Source organism: Podarcis gaigeae (genome assembly GCF_964106915.1).
Source record: "Podarcis gaigeae genome assembly, chromosome: 10".
NCBI lineage: Eukaryota > Metazoa > Chordata > Lepidosauria > Squamata > Lacertidae > Podarcis > Podarcis gaigeae.
In genome coordinates this window covers 14,167,712-14,187,313 of record NC_139686.1, presented here as the reverse complement: position 1 = coordinate 14,187,313, position 19,602 = coordinate 14,167,712, and the positions used below count along the sequence as shown (strand labels likewise).

Below are 19,602 nucleotides of genomic sequence, written 5' to 3'. Positions count from 1 at the left end.
ACTCAGGCACTGGGAAGGTCTGTGAATTTGATCTTGGCATATATTTTGAGCCAGGGAAGAAAGATGAACGGGAGATGGGCAAAGGCAAGAACTGGCATGTGTTCATCTTGTTTTATCCCAAAATACATTCTTGAGCATTTGTGGGGACCTTTTGAAATCCTCTCTCCCAGCTCAGCTGGCAACACTTCTTTGCAAGACTGTTTGCATTTCTAATGAAAAAGCGAAAGGTCAAATTTCAGCTGGCTGAAGATCTTCTGCTAAAGCGCGATGTGGCTTACAAGTTAAACCTGCGCACTGGTTACGCCTGAGTTCAGTGGTACTTAACTTCCAAGACACAATGCACAGGATGGAACTCAAGCTGATCCTCACAAATTGGGTATGATGCTAATTACTGCTGCTCCCTGGTATGTGTGCATACTGTATGTTTACTAATAGACCAACCCAACTGCCTGCATTTTGGACTTTCCTAGTGAGCCTGGAAATGGGAGTTGCCATAGGAACATAGGAAGCTGTGCTGTACAAAGTCAGACTGACAGTTTTCCAGGATTTCCATCGAGATTTTCTCCCCGCCCTACCTGCAGATGCAGCAGGACTACCTTCTGAGTAAAAATGCATTGGACTGATCTGAAACTAATTAACCAACCATGCATCCAAATTAATAAGGGACTATTCTCTCTCTCCCCCATTTACCCCATTCCTTAGAAATTGAAAGAAGCCACATAGGACTCCTGTTTCTACCATTTCTTGCACAATCCTGATGGCAAGTGGTGTGCAAGAACTCCCGTCTATTTAATTTGGATTTAAGAAAGGGTGCACAGAGCTAAGAAGGGCTGAATTTCACGTATAAGATTCATATACCCGGTTCTGTTCTCTGTGTATATTCTAAACAAAACACAATGTAGACTGGAGCACAAAGCAAGCGGCTCTTCACCCACATTTCGTTTTAATTTATTCAAAGAAATAGGGCATGAATAACACTGCATGGCACTCTCCCACTGATGTCATCTGTGTACACCACTCCAAAGAAGGTCATTTTCACATCAGAGAAACATAAAATTGCAAGCACAATGCACAACCCATTTCCTCTCCAAAATGCCCTGCATTGACGCTTGTAGGAAGAAGCAAACCTCCTCCTCCTTCTTCTTTTTATTCCTCTACTTATAAATATTTTGAAGACAAAGGGGAAATGAGAGACTTGAGGGGAAAAACAAACAAACAAGGGAGAGTAAGATGCAGATGGGCAGATGGGCACATTAAAAATAATGAGGATTTTAAAAACCAATGCATAGAGGTCAAATCACTGGAGAGATTACTGCCAAACTGGTATCCTGCAGGCTAGATTTTAACTTCTTTTTAACAGAACTCCATTATACTACCATGGTTATATCTATCCTTCTAACACAGGTGTCTTCAGCCTTTTCTGACCCAGGATACACTGTTAACCCAAACACACATTTAATATTTCACCATATATTTGCATGGTAGCAGTGCTCCTGTTGTGACTCACCTTTGAAGACCAGTGTTCTAAGAGGAATATTAGGCCTTGTTTGCATGTCATGTTATTCTAAATCATGGTTTAATGTGTGGGCTTCTGGAAAGGAGCTTGCGGCTACTTCACTTGTTTTGCTGCAATGCTTGGTGTATCATCTGAACCCAGGCCTGAGCTCTGATGGGTGAGCCAGGGTTAAGAACTTAGTTCGTTCTGGAGGTCTGTTCTTAACCTGAAACTGTTCTTAACCTTAGGTACCTGAGGGGCCTCCTGCTGCCACTATGTTGCCGCTGCACGATTTCTGTTCTAATCCTGAAGCAAAGTTCTTAACTGAGGTACTATTTCTGGGTTAATGAACTCTGTAACCTAAAGCGTCTTTAACCTAAAGTGTCTGTAACCTGAAGTACCACTGTATTGTAGATGATAAAAATTAAAAAAAATGTTTTACCTTACCTGCACTGAAGATAGTTATTGTTTGGATGGGGGGCTTTTATCCATTTCCGCAGTCACGCAATCAATCAATCAATCAATCAATCAGTCAGTAGCTCAACTGGGTTTCACACAGTCACAAAAGCAAATTAAGCAAAAAAGCCTCAAAAACAAAAACACAAAATAAATAGCAAAAACAAAAGTGCCAAACTTAATCAATTCTGGAAGTTCATTTGACTTCCGAAATGTTCAAAAACCAAGGCACAGTTTCTGATTGGTGCAGGTGCCCCGGAAACAATAGGCGACAGCCGCATCGGATGTTCGGCTTCTGAAAAACATTTGAAAACCAGAACATTTACTTTCGGGTTTTTGGAGTTTGAGAACCAAGGTACCAGTGTACAACTCAAACTGATTAGGACTTGGCTGTAGTTGGCTGTGGGACTAAAGGCAGTGCCAGTCTACAAGGAGACTGGATGGGGCTGAAGGAAATCTATACATTCTGCTAAGCAAGTTAGCAATGGGAGTCTTACAGTTCAGTTCCCATTTAAAGGCAACATTTGCACTTTGCAAAAAAGAAAGAAAAAGCAAGCTGAAATAGAGACACTCTTCAAGATGGGCACTTTTCCGAATTCTGCAATGCAGGTCTCCAGTCATGTGACAAGACACAAAATGCAAAGAGTGGGGCAACCAAAATTTGCAGATTTCCTCCATCCCTATTCCGAAGTTAGTCCTGCTCAAGCTCAGTGAGACTTACTCCTGGGCTGTCGCCTTTAAATCCCATGAATTTTGCTTAAGGAGTTGCCTTGTGTGACTTCATCTGTAAGACAGAAATTAAAAGTGATGCTATTGATACTTTAACAAAAAAGCAAAAACAAAGAAACCAAAGCTAAATTAGTAAATGTTATGTTTCCTTAAAGACAAAAAGAACTAGTTACTCTTTTTTCTTTCTTTTTTATAAAGTGGATATTAATATAACATTCTTTTTATAAAGTGGGTATTAATATACAGTAACATGTAAATATAGAAGTAACCAAAAATGAATTGCCCTTCCTCTTCTCCCCATATTTTGTCAGTGACTTATAAAAGGTTTAACTTTCCCCTCAGAAAAATAACAACAGAACCTTCCCTATATCGCTTCTGCTACCTCTGACGCTATTCTCCACAGTGGTTGTATGAAAACCCATCTTGTTAGCAAGTGATGGACTGGATGACTAAAGGCCTAGATATTCTTTTAATCTGTTCCCCCAGAGTGGAATTGTGGAACCGAGACATGAAGTCAGTCGATACGTTTCATAAAAGCCTCTCTTCATTTATTTATGCAGATTCTTTTTGGGCGTCCTTTCCCTAAATGCATTAGGCCTCCCTTGCACATTCCATATTTGTCCATGTGTCTGAGTTAGCCTGTGGTAATAACAACCACACAGACAAGCCTCACAGCGCCATAGGGTTCCAGGAACAGGGACCCAGCTCACCCTCCGTCCTCCCTCCTCCGCACTGAAGTCTAGTCAATCCAAGGTGAAATGTCATCCTTCTTGAAACATTTTCCATAAAAACATGGCAAAGGGGTGTAGAACATAGAAACCCAATGATTACAATAACATCAGCAAAACCATCGATAACATATCCAAAATAAATGGTTAAAAAAGAAAAGAAAATCAAGTTCCAAAACAGGCCCACCTGAACAATGCAGTTTTTGAAGGAGATTTAAAATAAAGCAGGGATGACTCGCGCTGAACTTCTGTTGGCAAGGAGTTTCACAGGGCAGGACATGCCACACCAAAGAGGGGCCCTTGTCTCCATGAACGCAGCAGGCTCTGAGGCAGAGGGAGCAGTAGAGGGGTGCTCCAGGATGCTGAGGCACACAAGGGCCCACAGCTGGCTATGTGGGGCTCACTAGCTCTGGGAGGAGGGGTGTGATTCCTCAGCTGGAGTAGACTTGGAGCAGGTGAGGGTCACCTGCCTTGCCAAGCCCAGATGCTGCAATCAGCATGCAAAGTTCAACAGGGGCGCAGAGCTGAGGTGCTGGGTCTTCTCAACTGCCCATGTTGATGGACCTTGGCTTAGATCAGGCACCCCCAACCTGCAGCCCTCCAGATGTTTTGGCCTACAACTCCCATGATCCTTAGCTAACAGGACCAGTGGTCAGGGATGATGGGAACTGTAGTTCAAAACATCTGGAGGGCCAAAGATTGGGGATGCCTGGCTTAGATGCTCCTGGACCTCTACGGGACTGTGTTTTGGGTTTGACTCTGGACTGTATCCTGTCGGCTGGGCTCCAGACTTGGCTGACCTTGGACTGCGTTTCTTGACCTTTGGACTCTGCTTGCATGGATTGACCCCCCAGACTTTGAACGCCAGGCTTGGCATCATGACTTGCAGCCTGGTAGGCCATGGGTTCAGGACATCATCATCATCAATTGTTTATATGTCATCCATTTGACTGGGTTGCCCCTCTGGGTGACTCCCAACAAAAAACAGTAAAAACACAATACAACATCACACAATACAACTTCCCTTTACAGGGCTGTCTTCAGATGACAGTGGGGGATGTGGCCGGGGAGAGTCCAGAGGCCTGGAAGACCACATTCAGCCCTCAGGTCTGAGGTATCCTTTAACAGAAGCCCGACACATTGAAATAGCACAGGTGAATCTTCTCCCTACCACATGAAGAAAAATGTTCCTTGCTAAATTTCTGTGTATCAAGCAGAAGAGCAGGAGTAGTATAGAAAGTTGGCAACCCTATGGTTTGCCCCTAGAATTTGTAAACAAGAGCCAAAGGGTTGCCACCTTATTTCGCTCAGGATGTGTGATACAGGCCCTAAGCCTGTCCAAAATGAGGGGAATTGTGGAGAGCAGGAGATCTCCTATCTTTGAGCTTTCCAGCTCTTACACTCGCTCTCATTGTTAGCTAGTCAGGCAGGATTTAGTAACCTTTTCCAGATGCTCCAGCAGCATTTTAGAGAGTTCTGCATTTTTCATCGAAGGTCAAACGACCAGCAATTTTATTACAGGTTTCACTGGCAGAGAAGTCTGGTCCAATCGCCACTGAAGTCGGCGACAAAAAAACCTCCCATGGATCTTATTGGCGCTGGATGGAACCCGCACGGCCGTTCGATCTGATAAGCGCTATAAATACCATGCACAGATATTGGTTGAAGGCTGCTGTGGGAAAAGTACAACGGCTGAATCCCCAGCAACAATCCAGATGCCTGTAATCCAAAGGGCTTAGGGAACAGTAAAATAAGCAGAACAGAATATTTCACTGAGATCAAACTGTCTGCACTATCTCAGTAAAGATTTCTGCTAAACCGCGGCTCGTAAACGGAGTCATTGCTTAGCAAGCTGGTTTTCAAAAGTTACACAGTAACTCGGGGAACCCAGCAGAGCTGGAATAGCATAGGAGCTAAGAGTTTAAGGCTGCAACCCAAACTGTGCTTCCCTGGGAGTAAGGCCCACTCAATTCAGTAGAACAGGGTTTCCTAAACTTGGATCTCCAGATGTTTTGGACCTGACCAACCACTGGCCATGCTGGCTAGGGATGACAGGAGTTGTAGTCCAAAAACAGCTGGAGACCCAAGTATGGGAAACCCTGTAGCAGAACTTATTACTGCATCTATATGGTCGGGATTGTTTCTAACTGACTGGCCGTGTCTTTGGCTGCAGGTCTGTACTGTCAGCAGTGGACACCCTGCGTCAAGTGATACCTGTGCGATAACTTAACCCTGCGTCAAGTAATACCTGTGGGATAACTTCTCTCTCTCTTTTTTTAAAAGATTTTTATTAAGGTTTCAAAAGTTATATAAAAACAAAACAAAACAATAATAAAAACAGACAAAAATAAAAGACAAGTATAGTTTCAATCCCTTTTTTTCTTATAACTTACTTCCCCGACTTCCTCATACCTCCCCTCTCTGTATTCCAATTTCTAATTTATTAATTCAGCAAATCCTTTCCCTTGTTTTTCATTTAGTTTTTAGCCTTTCTTTTCATTTTACTTATCCATTACCGCTGGAAACCACGTAATTTCTAAACCAACGTCATTCTAACATTCATTAATTTTACAATGTTTCTTAAGATAGTCCTTAAATTTCTTCCAATCTTCTTCCGCTGTCTCTCTCCCCTGGTCTCGGATTCTGCCAGTCATTTCTGCCAGTCCCATATAATCTATCACCTTCACCTGCCATTCTTCCAAGGTGGGTAGATCTTGTGTCTTCCAATACTTTGCGATGAGTATTCTTGCTGCTGTTGTAGCAGCAGGGATAAAACTTCTCCAGGGACGTTAGGTCATTTGCCATTGCCTTCCACAGGTCAGGACAACGCTGCCTCAGGCAGCGACTATCAGCCTATAATCGTATTCCTGTAATAATCGCACATATACAAAATAGGCGTCGCTTTCCGAGGTGCCCTAGCAAGAGGCTGATAGTGCTTATAAATAGCCACGCACAGCAAACAAGTGATAAAAACCTAATGCACATACGCAAATATTTAAAAAACAATCGTGGTTTGTCTGATAGCATTTCTTTCAAGTGTGATCGTCATAACATGCGATAAGGAGTAACTGGCAATGAGTTCCGCGCTACACATTGGTAAACAATCACGTGGCGTTATCACAGTCAATTCCCAGCACGGAGGCACAACAAACTGTAAGAGAAGCCGTTTCAGACTCGGCTCCGAAAGGTCCATTGAAGGGCTGAGGCCAATCCTGTGTCTAGTTGTAGCAATATAAAAGATAGGTTACATACAGTGGAACCTTGTGTTACAGACGGGATCCATTCCAGAGGCCCGTCCCTAACACGGAACTGATGCAAGCTGAAGTGCCGCAACTGCGCATGGTGCAATTTAGTGCTTCTGCGCATGCGTGAGCAGCGAAACCCAGAAGTAACCCATTCTGGTACTTCCAGGTTGCTGCGGGACGCAACATGAAAACACGTAACCTGAAGCGGACGCAGCATGAGGTATGACTGTATAGTGCTTGCTGCCAGTGTGGGCTTAGTTCATTGTCATCGTCATCATCATCATCATCATCATCATCATCATCAAATTCAATACCACCCTTCACCTGGACATCACAGGGTGGTTCACAAGAAACATGAACAGAGGAGAGTATCTTCAAGCCAACTGACAAAAGGAATTGGATTAGAGTCTTGGAATGTAAAACATAAAAGCTAGGCATTTGAGCCGGCGGGGGCGGGAATTATTTCTCATCCCTGACGTTGTGATGTGAATTTCAGGGCAATATTCACATGCTGAATAGGCAGCTCTTTGTTTTATTTCTTACATTTACATACAGTGGTACCTCAGGTTACATACGTTTCAGGTTACAGACTCCACTAACCCGGAAGTAGTGCCTCAAGGTTAAGAACTTTGCTTCAGGATGGGAACAGAAATTGTGCTCCGGCAGCGCGGCAGCAGCAGGAGGCCCTATTAGCTCAAGTGGTGCTTCAGGTTAAGAACAGTTTCAGGTTAAGAACGGACCTCTGGAATGAATTAAGTACTTAACCCGAGGTACCACTGTACTGCCTTTTTCTCCGAGGAGCTCAAGGCAGTGCACGTGGTTTTCCCCACAACCACCCTGTGAGGCTGTGGCATAGCATGGATTGCCGGAGCCCAGGGCAAGGAAAGTATTCTGCTTCCCAACTGGCACCTCCATGCAGCGCTGTTGCTGCTGAATGGAGCTATGGAGCAGCATAGTGATGTGGTCTGAGGGAAAGAGTGGGAAGAGTCCCAGGGCCCAACAGCCGCCATCAGGCCATTGTAGCAAGCATTAAAGTTGCAGCCCTATGCCTACATACCTGGTAGCAGGATTCACTGAACTCGCTGCAGTAGATGTGCACAGGACTGTGTTGTAAACACCACTGCTTACTCCCATGCCATTGGAAACTAGTCAAAGTGTCCCTTGCACTTTGAGCACTTGTCAGAACTTCGATGTATTCAGAGGTTTGTGGGAGTTTTTTTTTTTTGTAGCAGCGGCAGCTGCCGTGAATGCCTTTATTTGTACCCGGGGAATTGATTTGGTACACCAATTGTATGGTCACAAGCTGGCCTGCACAACTGTGCAAATTTAATAAATGAATGAAATACGATTAACATTCTATACTCTTCTAAATGTGTTTGTGGGAGCGGAGGGCGGTTATTGGTTTGCGGTTTTTCGTTCTTGTTTTTATTATGTGTTTTCATCTTGTATTTTTATGTCGTGAGCCACCGTGAGATCCACAAATTTGAATAAATAAAAATAAACTTGGAACCCAGGCAAAAAACACTTAGGGTGTTGTGCAGTGCCACAAAGAGTGTGCCCTGGGGAGAGTTTGGGGGCAGAGAGAGAGAGGCCTAGAGATGAATGTTTGGCCCCTGGGACTGAGGTACCGCCCCTTGATGGGCTGGACCTGGCTAGATGGATTGCAAATTTCTGTATGTCTTGGCGAGGGATTGCTTTTGACTTATCTTAAAAGACAGCGGTGAAACGCACAGCAAACTGTATTGAGGAGTAGAAGCTCCTTGCATTTGATAAGGCAGAATTCCGTAACCTCAATAGTGCCAAACTTAAATTCTTTGAATAGTGTGTTTCTTTCCTTCCTGGGTCTGGCATTATTCTCCACATAAAATATTCACACTTGCCGGCTTTACGTTAGTTCACAGCAATTTCTGGGACAACGTTATTGTATTTGCAATGGCAAGTAAAAACAGATGATCCTCTGTGATCAGCGACTATACTCATCATCACACCCATCTCATGCTGTTGCTTGCTTGGAAGAAAAGAATAGGATATTGATCAAAGTGTTAATGAAAAATAGCAGACTTTTTCAAAGAAATTAATATGTATCTGAAGTCGAGTTGCCCAGAGTTAGCACCTTGTCCCCAAATTACTATACTGGTGCAACAGTGGTAGCTGGTGCCCAGTAGGGAAGGAGGGAGGTACAGTCAGAGCCAACAATAGGTGAGGCTAATTTATTGTCGCTTTGTCTCCACCCTCCTCCCTGCACTGATACTGAGGAGGAAGGTGACAGCCAGGGCTGACAGCCAGTGCAGAATGAGCTTGGTGAAGCAGTGTCCTCTTCACCCAATTGATCAGTCTCCACTGCAGTACAAATGTCAGTAGCTGGCAGCTTTTTTATCGAGATGCAGAGCAGGAGGAGAAGCAGACCTGTGGGAGATCACTGTCTTTCGTTGTTCCTGAACTGTCAGCTAGTCGCAGCCGTTCCATCAGCCTCCCTAACTGGTTTCTATCCCAGTTACTTTTTTTAAAAAAGAACAAGGTCTGAGTTTTCTTTTTTCCTCTTCCTTCCACACCACCTTTCCTTGTGTGCTATGTTTTAAGATTGTAAGCTGAGAGCAGGGACTGTTTCACAACTGCAAGCCTCTCCGGGGGCCTCTTTGGCTTTAAAAACCCCCGAAACCCTGCTATGACTAAATCTGAATGAATGACATCCATACTTGGCAAAATGGCTAAAGACAAACCCTGAGTCACTTCGGCTGTATTGGTTCTCACAAACACAGAGTAGTAACTTTTTAAAGTTTTGCCTCTGGGTATAGAACAACAGTAAGACTTTTCATGTGTACTTCCCCCTTTCCTTTTTCAGGTGGGACACATTTCTTATGGATTCCTGAGAGTCACCCAGACTCAAACCAGGAACCTTCTGTTTTGCCTGCTAAGGTCTTAAATGCAATGTGTGGCTGTGACAATCCTCTTTCTGCACGGCCAGGAGATGTGATCAGGCAGCGATTTTAAACCAGGTGGCAAACCCAGCTTCACCTCTGTATAACATGTGAAATGGCCTCTTAATTCTGATTTATCCTTACTGAACAATCCGTGTGGAACCATTGCAAAGATCTAGGCTCTTTGGTACAGGCAAATAGCTTAAGAGGAGCTCTGCTGGGTCAGGCCAAAGGCCCACCAAATCTAGCATCCTGCTCTCACAGTGGCACACAAGCAGGGCTTGAGAACAATACTACTCTTCCCACCTGTGATTCCCAACAGCTGCATTAAGAGGCATACTGCCCTCCAATACCCAGAGGGAGCACACAGCCATAGCAGCTAGCAGACATGAACAGCCTTATCCTCGCGAATTTTAAAACCACCCATTGGTGGCCACCACTCCATCAAGAAGCAGCCACTTCCATAGTTCACCAGCCGTGTGAAAAAGTGTCTGTGTCTGCCCTTAATCTCCAAACATTCAGTGTCACTGGATGGTGCTAGGGTCTAGTATTAGGAAGGAGAAAAACATCTCTACCCACTTTCTTCACACATAATTAGATTCACAGGGTTTTGCTCCCCATTGATCGCCTCCCACCTAAACTAAAAAGCCCCTAATACAGGGAAATCTCCACTTGTGCAGGAGGAGGACTACCTGAAGGAGCATCTCCACAGTGAGGTCCAGCGCCAAGGGCCTTCTGGCGTTCCCTCGCTGTGAGAAGCCAAGTTACAGGGAACCAGGCAAAGGGCCTTCTCGGTAGTGGCACCCGCCCTGTGGAAACCCTCCCATCACATGTCAAAGAGAACAACAACTACAGTGGTACCTCGGGTTACATATGCTTCAGGTTACATACACTTCAGGTTACAGACTCCGCTAACCCAGAAATAGTACCTCGGGTTAAGAACTTTGCTTCAGGATGAGAACAGAAATTGCACAGCGGCAGCGCGGCAGCAGCAGGAGGCCCCATTAGCTAAAGTGGTGCTTCAGGTTAGGAACAGTTTCAGGTTAAGAACGGACCTCCAGAACAAATTAAGTACTTAACCCGAGGTACCACTGTACCAGACTTTTAGAAGACATCTGAAGGCAGCCCTGTTTAGGGAAGATTTTAATGTTTAATAGGCTGGCCTCAACTAGAGCCAGGGCTTTTTCGGCTGCGGCTCCAACCTGGTGGAACACTCTGTCACAAGAGACAAGGGCCCTGCAGGACTTGACATCTTTCCGCAGGGCCTGCAAGACAGAGCTGTTCCACCTGGCCTTTGGTCAGGGCGCAGCCTGACTCCCTCCTTTGGCAATCTTTACAAGACTTTAGTTTATGGTTGCCATTAATTTTGATTTTAATTCATTTTTATAATGTTTTATAATGTTGTACTGTTTTAGTGTTGTTAGCCGCCCTGAGCCCGGCTTCGGTTGGGGAGGGCGGGATATAAATAAAATTTATTATTATTATTATTATTATTATTATTATTATTATTATTATTATTAGGTTATCGTATTTTAGTGTTCTGTTGGAAGCCACTCAGAGTGGCTGGGGAAACCCAGCCAGATGGGCGGGGTACAATAATAATAATAATAATAATAATAATAATAATAATAATGATGTTCCTAGCTGCCACATGCATCATCAGGACACATGAGCGGGGGTTCCTGCATTCTGCTACCACCCTGCCCCATTGGGCCCCCGTTTCTGCTCCCTTTCGGCGGTGAAAATGTTGCATGCATCTGCAGGAGTGCATTTTGCTGATTGTGCGCACCTGGGGAGCTGCTGGTATTTTAACCTTTCCTCAAGGGGAGTTGATTCTGCTCCTCCAAGAGACTTTGGGATGCCCTTTTCAGAATCCCGGTTTTCTGAAAAACCGGATCTAGCTAGTGCTCAGTTCCACAGCGCCATCCCAAGGTGTTCTGAAAGCTGCTAGTGACAAACATGTGTTGGCTGCAAGTGTGCTGGGAATTATTTTACACCTCCACTTTCTGTTCCATTGCCGCTGTCTCTTGTGGTTTTGGAAAGTCACGATTTAAGACGATCCCCTCTGACAGCAGCTAGCAGAACAGATGCATATTCCCCTCTTGTCCTTTTAACCCAACAGGGTCAGACAGTGAACAAGGCATAAAACCTCAGACAGACACAAATAAATATTAAGACGCTGAAACTACCTTGAAATCTTAAAACCAGAGATTTATTTTGCGGGGTGGAAAGGCCAGAGAATTTCCCTTCTCCAATCGGCCAATTCCTTAGCTTTCAGTGTTCCCAAGCTGGCAAATAGGTCCCCCCCCCCCCCCCGTGGTTTCGTGTTAAATATATTGCTACTCTCTGTTGACCTAGACTGTGGCTGTGAGAATGAAGGTCTTTAGGCCTGCAAACAACAAACGCCTGTGTGTTTCGGGACTTGCAGGAAAGGTTCTATTACGCATGCATGTGCCCCAAACCTTTAAGGGATGGAAGGCTGTGGTTCTCCAGTTTAGTTAAAATGGTACCACTGAAAAAGGAACAGAGCCTTTATAAAGTTCATTTAACTAGTTCAAGTTCATCCTGTCCAAAAAAAGAATCCAGTTCGTCCCTTTGTAAAACTAAGCAGTTCAATTCACGTTCTGCTCACTGTTCATACAAATGATGCTCTGCGAAAAATGTTTGGCATTCAGAATGTTTCAAGCTTCTGTGCTGAAGTATAAAATATGCTTAGCCCCCTTCTACTCTGTACATATAAAGCAGTATCATCATCACTTGAAATAGACTAGATTGGCCTTTGGCCTGTTGCAGCAGAGCTCTTCTTGTGGGCTTACTTCCTGCAGATGAAGCTATATCCCTTTCAGGAAAGGTTATGACATTTAGGGCTTCTTAGGTTAGACACAGCGGTTCTCAACCTGTGGGTCTTTCCACAAGGGTCAAAATTGATGCTGAAATCCACCATCGCCTGAGTTCTGCGAGTGTGGCTTTCTCCAGATTGAAGTGCAGAGTGTTTGAGGACCGGGACATTTGCAGGGAAACGAAAATGCTTGTTTACAAAGCTATTGTACTACTAACCTTGCTGAATGCTTGTGAAACGCTATCTCTAACTCCTTGAAAGATTCCATCAATGGTGTCTCTGAAAATTTTTACACATCACTTGGGAAGACAGGTGAACTATTGTCAGTGTACTGGAAAAGGCAAATATCACCAGTGTCAAAGCAATGATTCTTCAACATCAACTTCATTGGACTGGTCATGTTGTATGTTTGCCTGATTATCGTCTTAAAAATGGAAAGCGTAATGCTGGTGGTCAACAAAAAAGGATTTAAGATTGTCTCAAGGCAAATCTTAAAAAATGTAGTATAAACACCAACAATTGGGAAACACTTGCCTGCGAGCGCTCCAATTGGAGAACAGCCCTTACCAAAGGTGTCATGGGCTTTGAAGACATTTGAGCTCAGGACGCAAGGGAGAAATGTGCTAAGAGGAAGGCACGCTTGGCAAATCCACACCATGATCAACTCCCACCCGGAAACCAATGTCCCCACTGTGGAAGGATGTGTGGATCCAGCATTGGCCACCACAGTCACTTATGGACTCACTGTTAGAACTGGGTTTATGGAAGACAATCTTATTCGGCTACGAGTGATCGCCATAGAAGAACAACTTGGGGATATCTAATGCAGCTGAATGTTGGAAGATTCAGGACAGACCAAAGAAAAGACTCTTCATCTCAGGCTTGTTGGCTCAAGCCCCACATTGGGCAAAAGACTCCTGCATTGCAGGGGGTTGGACAAGATGACCCTTGTGATCCCTTCCAACTCAACGATTCTGATTCACGCAGTGCATTGCTAAACTATGGGATCTGCTCCTTGAAAAGGCAGTGATGGCCACCAACTTGGATGGCTTTAAAAGAGGATTTTAAATCCTGGAAGACAAGGCTATCTGATTTTTAGAAGACATCTGAAGTTTATAGGGAAGTTTTTAATGTTTGATGTTTTACCGTGGTTTTATATTTTGCTGGAAGCTGCACAGAGTGGCTAGGGCAACCCAGTCAGAGGGGCAGCATATAAATAAAGCATCATCATCATCAATTGCTACTGGACATGATGCCTATGTTCTGCCTCTACTGCCAGGAGGGGGGAAGGGGTATGAATTGCTGGCAACTGCAGGTGGGGAGAGGCCTGTTGCACTCAGATGCTGTTTGCACTCCCCATAAGCACCTAGACTGGCCACTGCAAGAACAGGTTGCTGGACTAGGCGGGCCACTGGCCTGATTACGGGCTTAATTCTTCGGAAGAAGGCAGGCAAATGCCCTGCTGTGGCTGCAACCCTGTGCCAAGTGAGCCCTGTGGAACTTACTAAGCAAACATCGCACGCAGTTATTTGCACCACTTTTCCTCGCAGGCCTGTCTTGTGCAGAGTGTGGAGGTGCAGACGCCCGTCAAAATAAATGTGCACCCTTTGCAGAAAGCTCTGCCAGTTGGCACCGAAAGCAATGCCCAAGCACAATTGCACAGAAACACCCCCCTCAAAAAAGGGGTGTTCATTTACTCTCCAGGTTACTATCCAGGTGTGTGGATCTGTGACGCAAAGCCACACATGGCTAGTATAACTTGAACATGCCAGGCCTTCCTTCCCAAGAGTAGGAGTGCTTAGGACGGCAAGGTAATTTGACTGTGACCTGTAGCAGCAGCACCACGAGGTGCTTGCTGCCTGGAGGCTGTGGTGGAGGTGCCAACCAACGGGAAAACCATGTGCTATCTGAGTCTCTCTCTCTCTCTCTCTCCTTTAGTTCCTCACTCACCCAGAGCAGTGCAAGGACTAGCGGCAAACACTGCCCGATCCTCTCGCTCCCTCCCCTCTCGAACAGGAGCTGGTGCACGCTTGCACGAAAAGGAGAGAGGGGAAAAAGAGGGGCGGGGGCTAACGCCTTTCCTCTCCGAGCCCCCTTCCTCCCACCTACCCTCTCTTTGGAGGAAGGGTGGGGGAGGAAGAAAGAGGCTAGAAAATCCTCGCCAGGTCTGCTCGCTCGAGCTTTCTTCTTCGCGGCTCGCCGATCTCACCGGGACCTTTTCGTTTTGCAAAGGCACCGCGCGAAGCGAAGGAGGAAGAGGTTTCTCCACCCCCACCCCCCGTCTGGGGCTTGCTCTCCTGCGCAGCCCTCCAAAACTTTCCCGCTTTGCATCGGCTGCCGTTCCCCCACCTTCGGCTCCTGCGATGATCGGCAGCCGCCTCCTCGTCCCCAGCCATGGGGGGCGGCGGCGATCGGCGGCTTCTGCTCGGGACCCCGCCGGCAAGGATCGCCCCAGCAGGAAGGCGGAGTGAGAAAGGCGCGCGGAGCGGCAGCACCAAGAAAGCGGCGGCGGAGGCGCGGGGAAGAAAGGCGGCGGGAGAGGGAAGGAATTCCCAGCAGCAGCAGCCTCCGGCCCGCCCGCCCTGCGCGCCTCCTCCCCGGGCCGAGCGGCGAGGGCGCCCCGCAGCACCCATGGCCTAAGAGGAGCACCAGCCTGCAGCCCTCCCGGATATAGAAAGCCCCATGCCTGGCCAGCCTTCTGCAATACTTAGGGTCTTGGGTTGCTTTCTTTCAAAAAACAGAACAAAACCTGGGCTGGAGGAGACTGGATTTTCCAAAGCCTTTGAAACGCATTACAACCTTTTTGAGCCCAACTCCTCCTGAATTACCATTGTTTCCACTTTTACAGCAACAACATTCGCTTCTTTTGCACGTAGTCCCTCAAACCTACTTCAGCTTGGCTTTTGTTTTTTAGGGAAGGGGGGAAAATATATATTTCGGGACACTTTTTTGGTAATTCCCTCCCCTTGCACGGGCGCTGTTTGGGGGCATCGCTATACTTGCGCGCGCGTGGAAAACTAGCAAATAAAAGTATTTGGTGGGGTGGCGGGAGAAGGGGTTGGGAGTTGCATTTCCTCCCCCACCTGGAGAGAAAGTGGGAAGGGAGAGAAGGAAAAAACCTCTCGCTATGGCTGGGAGCAGCGACTGTGCGAGCAGGGTCCGAAGCCAAGGCAGCTGGAGCTCGGGCGAGGAGAAAAACTCTCCGTCTGCAGCGGCGGCAGAGGGAGCCTTAGGCGCCGGTTGCAACGGCTGCTGTTCCTCTGCTGGGCCGGAGGAAGTGGAGAGCAGCAGCAAGGAGAAGAATGACCATCATCCCCATCGGGTAGGGGGCTGGAGGAGTGGCGAAGAAGAGGCTCTTCCCAAGGTCTGGACGTGCTGCAAACTTTCCTGCGCTCTGGGCGCAGGCTCGCTGGCTTTGCTCTTGGCGCTCGGGACCCGCTTGGTGCGCAGCGCCGGCGAGGAAGAGGCGGAAGAAGGAGGAGGAGGAGAGGCCGCTGAGGGCGACGGGGCGCCCGGCCCAGGTGCGAGCTGGCCCCCGATCCCGGGCTCGGCGCTGTGCTGCCTCCTCCTGGCCGCCTATTTCTGGCTGGGCTGGGCCTTGCTGCGCGCCGGGGTCCGCTTGCGCACGGCGGCGCTGCTCGTGGCCGCCTGCTGCGTTGGGGAAGCGCTCGCGCAGCTGGCCTTGGCCCCCGGGGAGGAGCGCCTGCTCTCGCTGGCCGCCACTGGGGTGGTGCTGGGCTGCTTGGCCGGCGGGACATGGCTGGCGCTGCGGCTCCGCCACGGCGTGCTGATGATCGCCTTGACTAGCGCCCTGCGGATCGCCTCGCTCGCCTCCCTGGAGAGCATCCGCGCGCCTTGGAGACCTTACCTGGCTTATCTGCTCGCCTTGCTGGGCATCCTTGGCGCAGGCTACGCGCGCCACGCCTTGCGCCGCCGCCGCGCCGCCGGGAAACAGGAGGAGGCGGAGGAGGAGGAGGAAGGCACCGAAGGGGCGGAAGGAGCGGGCTGTGGCGTTGCTGCTGCTGCTGTCCGGCCGGCCAAGGAAGAGGTGCCGGTTTTTAAGCGCAGGAGGAGATCCAGTTCGATGATCTCCGCCGAGATGGCTGGCTGCGGCAATAAGTCTCATCGCAGGACCTCCTTGCCTTGCATCCCCCGAGAGCAGGTAAGGGGAGATGGACGAGGGGCTCTTGAATGGAGATGGGTGTGTGCGGGCGGGATGGGGAGCAGGAGTGAGAGAGAAAAGAGACTTTTGCAAAAGCCCACTGCTGCTTTTTATTCTTGGCAAGGGGCGCGCGCAACTTTGGGAAGGAAACTTCTACGCGTTCAAACTTTTTTTTGCACTCGCCATCCCAGTTCTCCCTTGAAAGCAGAAACCACGGTTCTCGGCATCCCAGAATAGTAATTTAAAAAGGCACTGACGCAGAAGGGACCAGACATTTCGACAACCGTTTGGCCCTTCGCGTTCCTCCTCTAGCATTTTTTTGGCTTTTGTTTTGGACAGGACCATATTCTGTTGTGTGGGTGACCATGTGCATTGCATAATTTAAAATCTCTCTCCGAAGATGATGCGGAAAATAATTGCTCAGCTGGGAACTGGGAAAACAGATGTTCGTATGATTTTTCTTTCTAAAGAAAAGTGTAGTTGCTGTTCTTCATCTGTACAGTTCTGTGCACATTGGAGTCCTAGAGATGTTGCTGTGTTTAATGTCCAGTGTTCCTTTAAGGCACGTCTTCACTACAGAAAGAACAGATGTTCAGTGCTGTTATGTTTGGGCCATGTTTCGTGCCGAATAGTTTGAATGCATCCTTTTAACTTTGAGGCCCATAATGGCGCAGCTGCCACTTTTGCACACCTAGCTTTTAATCTTGCATTTTGGATTCTGCAAATGAGACAGCTTACATTCTGTCCAGTATCGCCTCATATTATTTTTTTTTACAGTGGATGCGCAGTTTCTATTTATTTGAGCTTGGCTGCAGAAAAAGAAAACACTGTGGGAATCGGAAGGTTAAGATGTTTTGGAAACTTTTCCGTAACTTGTGGAAATCTGTGTAGAAACTGAGTTTCTTTGTGAAACAAGGGGAAATGTTGAAAATAAACACCCTGGAAACATAACATTGCATTTGAGTTAGCCTGAATTCCTTTTTAAAAAAGACCTGCAGTGTGATACACAACTCGGTGGAGCTGAGGTATTCACATTTAACTCTGTTTTCGAGCATTTAAAGTTCTTGCCCATGGATGTTGAAGACACCAAGGTCCGGATCCTAAGTGAACTTGTAGCTTGAGCCTCAACATGTTTTCTTGGAAGTAAGCCGCACTGAACTTCAAGTAAATGTGTATAGGATCACAGCTGTACTTGCAGGCAAGCCTTTCACTTAGCATGCTAAGAATCAGTCTTGGTAGTCCTCTTTAATCCAAGTATAAGCGGTTTGTTGTTTAGTTCACCCGGATGGCAAGATGGAATAATATTTTTCAGTAGATTCTGCAGGGGTGATGTCTTCTTTTGTCGTGGCACGAACTCTTTCAGTATTGCACTCAAATCTTAATAATGTAGTGTGGAAGCAATTCTCAGTTATTTTTAATGAGACTTACATCCTAGGAATTGTTTTTGAATCAAGGGGGGAGGTTTTAGGTAGCCTGAGATCCAAAACACACTTACTTGGAAGTAGGATCAGTTAAACCCATGGGATTTTTTTTTCTCATTGAAATGTACTTGGTGTCAGGTGCTAGTTAACTCTGTGCGAATAAAGTTTAGTATTGTCAACCAAAGGGATATTTTTGTGTCCTTGGAAGCAAAAGTGGTTATTCTCCAGGCACCATTTGGTGTGGATCGCAGGGTTCCCCCCCCCACTCCTCTTGGATTGGGTAGATTTACATGGTTTTGTGGTTGCTCGGGACATTTTCTCAGCTATACATCTTTGAGGTTTAATTTGCCACAAGTGCAATTTGTTTAAAAAAATTCTGGAATAAAATTTATATTCAGCACACTTTCAAAGTGAAAACAACATGAAGAGAAACTTGGGAAAGCGACCTGGATTCCTGTGTTCTGCTGTGTTATGTGAAGCATGTTAAAGCGTGAAACCCCACATTATTTTTTTTTAAATAAATTATGTCAAAAGAGACTATTATTGAATGGCAGGTGATTCGAGCTTTATTTTGTTTTGAAATTTTAATGTGCTACTACCAGGACCTTCCCACTACTTTCTGTAGCACTTTAGATAACGGTGACTTTCGAGAAAACATGTTTGTATTTAATCACTTCAATGTGGTCTGTAAAACTCTATTCCGGCTGCTGTCATTTGCTTACAACAGCTTCTGAGATCGCCTTATGTCATAATGTATGGAGTTAAGGATACAAGAGGCATGAAATGAGAGGTGTCAAACATCAGTGCTGTTGAGTGGCTTATAGTTTATGAGTTTACAGGACATTTTGAGGGTCCCTGATCGATACAGAGAACTCGAATCGCCGCCGCTTACATCTTCAGGAATTCTAGGGCGACTTGTTCCTTTCGGCTTGTTGACCGCAAAACAGACTTGTCATTTGCAAATGGAAGAAATGGATAATTGTGGGTTATGAACAGACCTCTGCTAAATGCTGCATTCATAGTGTAGTACAGTATTTAAATTATACTTTAAACTCATTGATTTAGACTTTTAAATTGTACCTCCCTCCCCCCCCCGCCCCGGCACCACACACACAAGGTTTTGTAAATGTTGGTTTTAAAATATGAAACTATTGCATTGAGAATCAGCACCGTCGGTGTTAGCCCTGATATAGAGGATGAGGGTACAATGGCAGAATGTGTGCCTTGGTGTATTTTTGTAAAAGAACATTTATTATTTGAAAGTGAATGTTTGTAGGAGGTAGAGAAAGATGCAGTCTTAAAGATGACACCCCCACAAAAACAAACAAACAAAAAACCCCACCTTGTGATATGGTAACTCTATCAGGCCTGTTAAACAACTGGATTTTACTGCATAGTACATACAAAAAGTTCAGGGTCTGAATCTGAATAGCCAGAAAAACAATATGCACAAGTGATTGAAATAACAGTGTTACTGCAGGATGGCAACATTTTCTCCTAATTTGAATTTCACTGCCCTCTTGAATTGAGGACTACATTCCTTAAAAAGAAAACCTACATTGTCACGCTAATTAAGTATAGATTATAATGTTATTTTGATAAATGATTG

General features: G+C 46.2%; 1 protein-coding gene across 1 annotated transcript in view; it reads left to right on the top strand.

Annotated features, from left to right (window-relative positions):
* The first annotated feature begins 11,380 nt into the window (after positions 1 to 11,380).
* PDE3A (phosphodiesterase 3A) overlaps positions 11,381 to 19,602 on the top strand; it is a 279,326-nt gene continuing 271,104 nt past the window's right edge. The window contains exons 1-2 of the mRNA XM_083700022.1: positions 11,381 to 13,114; positions 13,701 to 16,572. Coding sequence (XP_083556148.1) covers positions 15,538 to 16,572 — 1,035 coding nt within the window. The 5' untranslated portion in view covers positions 11,381 to 13,114; positions 13,701 to 15,537. The remainder of the gene's footprint in view (positions 13,115 to 13,700; positions 16,573 to 19,602) is intronic.